Source organism: Sycon ciliatum, chromosome 1 (assembly GCF_964019385.1).
Source record: "Sycon ciliatum chromosome 1, ocSycCili1.1, whole genome shotgun sequence".
Taxonomy (NCBI): domain Eukaryota; kingdom Metazoa; phylum Porifera; class Calcarea; order Leucosolenida; family Sycettidae; genus Sycon; species Sycon ciliatum.
This window is the reverse complement of record NC_088643.1, coordinates 62,473,538-62,483,464: the sequence shown is the minus strand read 5'-3', so window position 1 is coordinate 62,483,464 and position 9,927 is coordinate 62,473,538. Positions and strand designations below refer to the sequence as shown.

General features: G+C 45.8%; 2 protein-coding genes across 2 annotated transcripts in view; one reads left to right on the top strand and one right to left on the bottom strand.

Moving 5' to 3' along the window:
• Positions 1–874: 874 nt before the first annotated feature.
• Positions 875–5,192, top strand: LOC135804774 (coiled-coil domain-containing protein 12-like). Its single transcript, XM_065318728.1, has 5 exons — positions 875–1,061; positions 3,435–3,487; positions 3,877–3,965; positions 4,228–4,398; positions 4,593–5,192. Exons 1-5 carry the CDS (start codon positions 990–992, stop codon positions 4,685–4,687), a joined length of 480 nt encoding a protein of 159 aa, XP_065174800.1. The 5' UTR covers positions 875–989; the 3' UTR covers positions 4,688–5,192.
• A 2,261-nt stretch (positions 5,193–7,453) lies between these two features.
• Positions 7,454–9,927, bottom strand: part of LOC135804772 (KICSTOR complex protein SZT2-like) — an 81,436-nt gene continuing 78,962 nt past the window's right edge. Inside the window, exon 70 of the mRNA XM_065318727.1 lies at positions 7,454–8,589. Within this exon, the coding sequence (XP_065174799.1) occupies positions 8,434–8,589 (156 nt within the window). The 3' untranslated portion in view covers positions 7,454–8,433. The remainder of the gene's footprint in view (positions 8,590–9,927) is intronic.

The following is a 9,927-nucleotide window of genomic DNA, read 5'->3' as shown; positions in this document are numbered from 1 at the left end:
TGCTTGATTCCAAGCAAAGAGTTTTAAATTCGGTACAAGCCCCTTTTGAAGGACTTCCATGCTGCGAAAGACGTTCACCTGTCAATTCCATGTACTGCTACATTGTAGTAGTACATGTACTTGGGAATTGGATGTTTGATCTGTGGCTGAGTGCAACCCAGCAGAACCGTGCAGCCTGGCCCAGTGTGGTTATGAGAATTATGTTGCTACTACATGATCATTGTACTACAGTCATGTACATGTAGTATGCAAGCCTGGCCTGAAAGGTAACATGTTTTCACGGTGACAGTGTGAAGAGGGCGAGGACGCACTGCACTGCACGGGAAACAGTGCTCCTGACTGCTGTCATCGTGAATACATGTACATTGTACATGTGCTGGTAGTTACAAATTTATAGTTGAAAACCGACCATGTGCGTACGCGTATGCTCAGGTGAGCCCTATGTGTAATACCAAGAGTACATAATGATAAACGGCTTATGTACTCTTGCCTTGGTAATACCAAGAGTCCCTAGCAGTCTTGGTAGTAGTAGGGGTCCCTGATACTAGTAATGTACTCCAACTATTACCAAGACGCAGTCATAACCCCGGTTATGTATTCTTGCTATTTTTTTGTAGTCTGCTATATATAGTATCAATGTCAATGTACTGTATCAAGAGTACATAATGTACTCTTGACTGTATGTATATAAATGTTGGGGGGGGGGGGGGAGAGACCGCGGGCCGGCCCGGCCCCACGAACAGCACTTTTTCGTAAACACTTTTTCATCAGCGGAGCTATATCTGGTTACCATAGTAACCACTTTCCATGACAGAATATGGCGTCAAAATGAAAGGCATTTCAAATGAGTCGCAAAAAAGTGAAGCTTTGAGCCTTTGTTCTTGTTGGAAACATAATTATTTTGAGGAATGAATGCGAATCAAGCAAATGAATATTCGAATGTGAATGTGTTGAAACCCAGTAACCAACCTAGACACTGACAGTGAGCCATGGAGGATGATGCGAAGCAGAGAAAAGCGAGGTTGAAGGCCCTCAGAGAGAAGGCTGGAGGAGCCAATGCGGTAAGCGTCTGAATGTATTTTTCAACCGAATTTCCTTTCTTGTTTTGGAGCACATCCAATAGTACAAAATAAAACGCTGTTTGTTCAGCCACACAGAATTGATCTGGATAATACATTGATCTACTCTCATTATTGGGACCAGCGACTAGCAGTGTTCTAATTGAATCCAAGCCTTACACTGCACCGTACAAACATTGACAACATTTGCCTACAGTCCATTCAGAAAAAGATGGACTTCTAGCTTTTGGCCATAAATGGGTCAAACGTTGGGGTTTTTTCTGCAATCCCCTATGGAATCCTCTTCCAATTATGTTTCTGAAGTCTATTTCTCCAAAAAGCAAGCCATAGCAAGAATAGGATTTCGGCCAGGTTTTGCCCCACGAGCACTGAATTGGGAAAACCCATCAAAATCCAGGCCGTTTGACCCTGCTTGCAACAGTGCATTGTACGGTTCGAACCCCAGTTCAGGTACCCTTTTTCCAATTTCAGGGCTCACGGTTGTGTACAAATACGTGGGCGCCATTTTGTTTCTGGCCAGCTCACGCGACGACAGGTCGACTGTCACGCGACCACAGCTCGACCACCCCTTGTACACAAACTCTAGCCATCTCGCAGCGCATTTTCAGTGCGACACATGCCTCTTCAAAATAGAATAAGGTAGCACGGGTAGACAGTACAACACTGAAAATTTGGGTGGAACCAGGCAAGATGTGAACTAGGGGTTCAACCGAAGGAATTTTTGATTTTGGCCCTGGGAAACTAAAGATATGGTCACAAAGTCCGTGAATGCTCTACAGCGATCCCTTCATCTAGAAAAAAATCGCTTCGGTTAAACTGTAGCTTAGTATCCACTGAAGATTTTGAGCCATCGATTGTCAAAATCGGCCAATATTGTGCTACCTTATACTGTTTTGAAGTGAGCTAAGTCGGCAGGGGCGCACGCGAACTCCCGTGCGCGACGACAAGGAAGGAAGCCCGTGCATATGCGTTGTACGATGCGGAAACTACACCAGCGAGGCAGCAGCAAGGCGTTTTTCGCAATGTTTCCTCCGTGACTGAAAAACTCTTGAAATATTATTCACCGTTTGCTGTCTCGCTCATCGGCGCTCTACTGCTGTGTGCTTCAGCAGCTATGGCGAACCGAAAATACATGACCAGTACAACGGCGAAGCCATTTGATTCGTCCTCTTGCAACGAAACAGAGTGGCAAATCAAATAATTCACAACTCTCCATCGTCACTTCTCACAGCAGCGTGGCACGGCTCTTTCACTCGTGTAAGTGCATTTACAAAACGCTCTGAGAACAGAGATAACGAACTAGAACACGGTGTGAGTCTTTGCTTCATTCCATCAAGGAGCTCTTGTCCTCTACCTCTCCTCACCTGCGCCAGTGCATCAGCGGACGACATAGATGTCGATCCCTTTCTCAGCAAATAAAAGACTCGGCGGTAGAACTCGCGACTTCTCATCGCAGGACTCAGCGTTCGAACGAACTGTCTGAAGCCTTCGGCTTACGAGGCCAGCACTGCTCGCAACACACACGCTCGGAAAGAAGCAATAACAACGACAGTGAACGGCAACCAAAGTGAAACGCAAGTCCCCAGCCGGTCTCCGTCTTCCTCAGTTCTACTTCTTCTTGTCAGTCACCAGGTCACTGCAAGTCTCTCTCGAGTCCTTGCATGCTGTGCTCCGCGCCGCGTAGGCGTCCACTGCATGCCGCGTGCATAGCTCGAGTCACGCGAGCTCATTTCTATGGTGATCAGATTTCAAGATGTCCTCCCACGTAATCGAGTTTTGGCATCCCAACCGTGAGCCCTGAATTTCACAGCACTGCACTGTGTACGATAAAATCTTGAAAAATCGCCTAATACGGGAGCTCGCCAGAGCCAGGGCCCATCTTTTTGTGAATGGACTGTAGTGTGCATTCACAGATGCACGCAGACGAAAATCATCGAGGATGTCATTTGAATATCACGAGAAAAATTAGCTGCTGGATTCTGTGCAAGTGCTAATCCGACCCTACATTGTAGCTGTTGTAACATGATCAGTTTTGCTTTTTCTTTTCTTGAATAATGGGAGTGTGACTATTTCCCTATGCCGGTGTTGATGGTATGTTTTTGCCTGAGGAGTCGAAAGGATAAAAAAGATTGTTGGATTGGAACATAGCAAACAAGCCAACAGTATGGAGCAGCTAGTACCATTGTACGGATATCAAGTCGCCATAGCCTTAGGTTGTTGAGCGTACCATGTGCTCATAGTAAAAAGTAAAGTTTGCACGTCCGCGTTACCACCGGCTATACAATTGTGTTGAGAAACACGCATAGTACTGTGCTGAAACCATGTGCTTGGTGCTTTCATGATGCCTTTGTACAGAACGATGAGCCAGCAGCCAAGCGTCAGAGGGCTGATGATGAAGCTGCAGAAGAGTAAGTCTGTCAAAGCACTCACACAATCTCAGGTGCACAGACTTTGTTTGTATTTTGTAAGCATGCAATCCATAATTGTAGTCACTGTGAATCTAAGGATTGCAATAAACAGAACCAGCTGAAGCGTCATTTTACGAAAGTTTTATTGAGATGTCACGAACAAATTCTAGAGAAAGTGGTGATGGACAAAAAAATAACTGTGAATCTAGTCACATTTTATAAATATGCCGTATGTATACTGGGTCATTTCACTGAGTTTGGACCGCACGTTTGACAAATGTACCTACTTGACATAGTGTGATACGTGATATGCAACATGATTTCCGTTGGGATTTCCATTGGGGTTTCCGTCTGCTTCTTTTCTTCTTTCTTTTTTTTGCGCCTTGCAGCTCAAAGCCAGTTCTCAAGTTCAGAAATTACAAAGCAACTACGGAGGATTTGAAAGAGAAAGAGCTGCCAAGACCTCAAGTACCTGACAGTATGTTCAACAGTAACATGGCTTTCGAGATCATCGTAGTACATGGCTTTGTGTTTTGTGGTGATGGGTTCTTGTCTGTTTCATATGACTGTGAAATACCTGTGGGTCATGTGGGGTGCCGTGTGCGGCGTATAAATCTCTTAGTCGGGCTTTAAAAAAAAGTGCATGCATGTATTTTTCCTGTTCTTGTTCTTGTGTTATTCTTGGGTCTAGATACAACAGACTGATTATTATTGTTGTTGATCTTCCTATGCCTGTTCAGTCGCAGAGAAAGTCGAAGATCAAGTGACAGCTGGCAAGGAGAGTGCGTCCACTCAAGTGGACCTGATGAATCTGGCGCCGCGCAAGCCCGACTGGGACCTGAAGCGTGACTGCACGGCACGGCTGGAGAAGTTACAGCGGCGCACTCAGCGGGCCATAGCAAGCGTTGTCCGTGAGTTTCCACTAGCCTTTCTGCACCTGCACACCTGTGTTTGAATCGGCTGGTCCTGAGTTATTTTTTGTGTGTGAATGTGAGTATGTATTATTAAACTTAGAATTTTGCTGAAATCCAACTCAGAGTGGATGTATCAGCTACACCATCTTAGTGATAGTTGCTTGTGATTCTTTTCTTTGAATGTTGCTCAGAGGAACGAATGGCTGCTGATGGAGACTTGGCAGAGGCGGTGGATGCATACGGAAACGACTCATCTGCCCAAGACACTATGGACACCGAAGCATGATTGTTTGGAGTGAGTGTGTGTGTGTGTGTGTGTGTGTGTGTGTGTGTGTGTGTGTGTGTGTGTGTGTGTGCGTGTGTGCGTGCGTGCGTGTGTGTACTGTTTGGCAGCGGCAGTTCTTATTTTCTGTACGTGCAGGCGCGTGATCACTAGTTCTTGCTGCTGCCGTTGCCATTGGCCATTTGAAGCCTCGAAACCGTTGAGGGTAATTTGGTAGTTTTTACGAGAACGTTCTCCATCCAGACTTCTTCATCATTGCGTGTGTATATATACTGTAGTAAAGTGTGAACAGTTTCATGTAAAAAGTATGTATTCTCTGCATGCATGTTGCTTATTCTTTTCTGATGTGTACATAGAACTTTACATTACGTAGAGCTGTGGATGCCTGCTCGCTTTGCTCATCTGTGGCATTTCTGTCTTGTCCTATTTCCCGTGGTGCAGTGAATTTGCAATCACTGCTCTCAATTCTGTCTGAATCACTCAAGTCGAACATTGAACATTGAACGTGTTTTTGTTTTGTTTTTATGTGTGTGTGTGTGTGTGTGTGGGGGGGGGGGGGGGGGGTGTCATCTCTTCTGTGTGTGTGTGGGGGGGGGGGGGGGTGTCATCTCTTCTGCTTCTGACTACAGTACTGTCGGGCGACGAAGAACGATCAGGCTAGAAGTTTACCAAGCACAGCAGCATCCCAATGTATACGGGGTGAAGTTTACCAAGCACAGCAGCATCCCAATGTATACGGGGTGAAGTTTACCAAGCACAGCATCCCAATGTATACGGGGTGAAGTTTACCAAGCACAGCATCCCAATGTATACGGGGTGAAGTTTACCAAGCACAGCATCCCAATGTATACGGGGTGAAGTTTACCAAGCACAGCATCCCAATGTATACGGGGTGAAGTTTACCAAGCACAGCATCCCAATGTATACGGGGTGAAGTTTACCAAGCACAGCATCCCAATGTATACGGGGTGAAGTTTACCAAGCACAGCATCCCAATGTATACGGGGTGAAGTTTACCAAGCACAGCATCCCAATGTATACGGGGTGAAGTTTACCAAGCACAGCATCCCAATGTATACGGGGTGAAGTTTACCAAGCACAGCATCCCAATGTATACGGGGTGAAGTTTACCAAGCACAGCATCCCAATGTATACGGGGTGAAGTTTACCAAGCACAGCATCCCAATGTATACGGGGTGAAGTTTACCAAGCACAGCATCCCAATGTATACGGGGTGAAGTTTACCAAGCACAGCATCCCAATGTATACGGGGTGAAGTTTACCAAGCACAGCATCCCAATGTATACGGGGTGAAGTTTACCAAGCACAGCATCCCAATGTATACGGGGTGAAGTTTACCAAGCACAGCATCCCAATGTATACGGGGTGAAGTTTACCAAGCACAGCATCCCAATGTATACGGGGTGAAGTTTACCAAGCACAGCATCCCAATGTATACGGGGTGAAGTTTACCAAGCACAGCATCCCAATGTATACGGGGTGAAGTTTACCAAGCACAGCATCCCAATGTATACGGGGTGAAGTTTACCAAGCACAGCATCCCAATGTATACGGGGTGAAGTTTACCAAGCACAGCATCCCAATGTATACGGGGTGACTCAAGCACAGCATCCCAATGTATACGGGGTGTAGAAGTTTACCAAGCACAGCATCCCAATGTATACGGGGTGACTCAACCGTGCATAGACTCAGACTGTAATACATGAAAATAAGAACGGTCTAGGCTAGGAGGCTGACCCCCCCCCCCCCCAGTTCTTCGGCAACCGACAGTACTGTACTCACTATTGTAGACGTAGTATTCTCTGGTAGACAAGAAGACCTTCGGGCTGTGCTGCTGCAGAATAATTCTCAATACGTGTACTCTGTACCCAGTGTTGCTTTGAGCACATGATCTGTATGCTTTGGGAAACGAGTCCACTCTATAGTACGGACAACTTTTGGAGTCTACCGGTATACCAGTGGTATACGTTCTGGCCCTTTATCAGTTTAACCAGTTCAGTACTTGCCGCCTTGCGATTTCTATATACATTGTCCGTAGTTAACGTTCTTGTCCGGGTCAGTCATGAGTGTGGATTGATCTGGCCTGCACAGTCATATCAGCAAGAGTAACGCCTACACACGCTTATTTTATTCTTGATAATGGGCATGATGCGCTATCATCAATAATATTTACCATACTCTGCTCCTGCATGAAGGCTTGGTTAAACGAGAGTATGTGAATAGTGTCTGGCTAAAGCCACATGACTGTGCCATGTACTTTAGCTGGTAAGATATACAGTCCTGAGTCATGGCGAAAGAAATCCAACCCGCGTGCCAAAAGCAGGGCCAGCTTCCCTCATGCCCCTGCGGCCCTCAGATCTTTTTATTTTATTTTTGGAATGTGCACAATGTATTTAAATGGAAACACGACGCTACTTTTGATTCACGGGTCGGATTTCTTTGACCCCGACTGTAGATCTATGCTTGATTAGTACGGATATGATGGTTCAAAGCACGGATGCAATCCCACATGTTGAAAGCATGTTTGGATATGGGTACTAAGCACACCTGCATGCTTGCATGTGCATTCGAGAGGAATAGAAGGGGGATTACGTCTTCATCAGACGTCCACTATAAAACACGTGACACACACCCAACTTCCGACTTGTACACAAGATATCTACATACATGTACTTCTCAAGCAGTACATGACATTGTACTCGTGCATGTACTTGCACCATGTACCACTAACAACAGAACGGAACAGAGTTCACTTTTCGTAAAGTGTACGTTAGTTGATAGAAAAGGATAGTAAAAACAGACAAACAAAATAGTAAAATACCCTATTTGAACTAGGGAGAGGAAGTCAAAATGATACGGGCCAGCCCAGTATGATACGAGTACAAAATGAAGGGAAAAAAGATGAAGTTGGAATCAGAAACTGCTATAGAATCGATACCACGAGAACAAGAGACACGGGCCAGCCCCGGGAACGACACAGACATACAATGATATTGATGATGATGTGTATGTGTACGTGCAAGTGTTTGTGTCATACTGTTTCGTGAACTACTTCTAAAATGTGTTGCCGAGGCAGAGCAAGTGATTCGGACGCACAGAAGAAAATAGGTCGGTAGAGCAATAGCGTACAGCAGCACAAGAGTGATAGCGATGACATCGTGATGAGCAGCGGTTAGACAATGATTCTTGGACTATGGCAATCGTTAGGATCTTGTTATATTATGAGTAGAACTAGTAGACAGCAGTCAGCCATACGTTTCCCCACCGTGTAAAATCTTTCTATTTTCGTGAAATAATTTTTTGCAGTATAACGGCATGTAGTGTTGATTTGGTCAGATCTGTTGTATGTCAGTCAGCAAGACGTTAAAAAAAAGAGAAGAAGCTCAAAGCGCTGGTTCAAGGCAGCAGCACACCGCAGTCAGCCAGTCTGCACTGTAGGCTGCAGCAGCAATGCATTATAGAGTAATTTTACTAATTGATTAGTTAGAAGGCATTTGTGGGTCACATGCACCGGGTGCAGCACACCACAGCCAGTCTGCACTGTAGGCTGCAACAGCAATGCATTGTAGAGAAGTAGACATTAGTGGATCACCTGCATGGGGTGCAGCACACCGCAGCCAGCCAGTCTGCACTGTAGGCTGCAGCAGCAAAAATGCAGTGTAGAGTAGTAGACATTAGTGGATCGCATGCACTGGGTAGGATACTCCACCGTTCGCTCTCGTTGTCTCTCAAGGGTTGAACAGATCAGACCAGGAGCAGAAGGCCAGCGTGTTGATGACACTCTGGATGTGAACGTGATCGGCGTCGCCCTGCTCACCGTCCAGCGCTTCGATGGTCGGCGGCGGGGCCATGGTGCGCGCACGCCGGTACACCGCATGGCTTGCCTGGTGATGGGACACACACACAGATACACACACAGATACACACACGCACACACACAGACATGCCAGATACACACAGACACATACGGACATGCATAGATGCACAGACACGTACAGACACACACACACACATGTACACACATACATACACACACACACACACACACACACACACACACACACACGCACACACAAACACACACACACAGGTATAGACACAGACACACATGTACACAGGAGGAACCACACGCAACAGACGGGAGAAAAAAAGTTACAAATAACTAATACTACAAATAACCTGAACTCGAACAAACAACAAGTTGCACTTGGTGGGTCGTGGGTAATCCGACATGTCCAAGAGGGACGGCAGAAGATCTAATTTTAACTAAACTTTGGAACAAGTTAGTTACTTCCTGTTCATGTAGTGTTTACACGTGGGGTGAAAAAACCCTGCTCACTTATGTACCATGTTCTTCAGACAAATGATGTTGACAAGTCCTCAGCTAACAACCTCTACCGGTCGCCAAACCCTTTCATAATGGCAATTTAGCTCCCAGTCAACTCATTGCTATACAGTCAACTTCGCTTATAACGACATTCGGCGGGGCATCAGAAAAGTGTCCTTATTCGCGAAGTGTCGTTATACCCGAAGTCTATTATATGTGTCACAGTTGGATGGGACTTTGCTCTGGGCATGAAAATTATGTCGTTATTCGCGAATTGTCGTTATATCCGCAGTCGTTATTAGTGAAGTTGACTGTACTGTAAACAGCCCAATATTCGCGTCACTAAATTTTCGCGATTTCTTAGAACCAGCGAGTTTGCGATGGCAAAAGTTCGCGAAGCACTGGGGCGACTTACATACACCCACTGTTGAGGTTGGATTTCACGATGATTAATATTCGCGTTTCGCTCTCCTCACGAAAATAGCGAACATTAATCCGTCGCGAATATTAGGCAGATAACAGTATTTACATGTATATTATCAAGAGTGGATAAACAAGAGTGTGCCACTCCGGATCTCTCCTGCACAATCTGCAGATACCCCCGCCCCCGGCGGAATTGTTTGTTGACGTCACCTTTTTTTTCTTCTTCAGAAAACGCGCATCTTGCCGCAGAGCAGTGTGAGAGCACGTGCTGGGCACCGACCTTGTAATGGAAAGCCCGGCCAAGTGCACGAGGCAAAACTTTCCAAAAGACTCGCAGAGCGTGGGTCGTAGAAAAGATTACGTCAACAAAAAATTCCGCCATGGGCCAACCAATCCGGGAGTTGCACACTCTTGTTTATCTACTCTTGATATTACGCATTAGAGCACACAGAGTGTTCATCCAAGCAGATAC

What these genes read in the sequence shown, in the direction of transcription:
- LOC135804774 (XM_065318728.1), top strand. Translation starts at nt 990, where the DNA reads ATGGAGGATGATGCGAAGCAGAGAAAAGCGAGGTTGAAGGCCCTCAGA. An exon ending in AGGCTGGAGGAGCCAATGCG is followed by an intron (nt 1,062 to 3,434) that starts GTAAGCGTCTGA and finishes GCCTTTGTACAG; the next exon opens with AACGATGAGCCAGCAGCCAA. An exon ending in GATGATGAAGCTGCAGAAGA is followed by an intron (nt 3,488 to 3,876) that starts GTAAGTCTGTCA and finishes TGCGCCTTGCAG; the next exon opens with CTCAAAGCCAGTTCTCAAGT.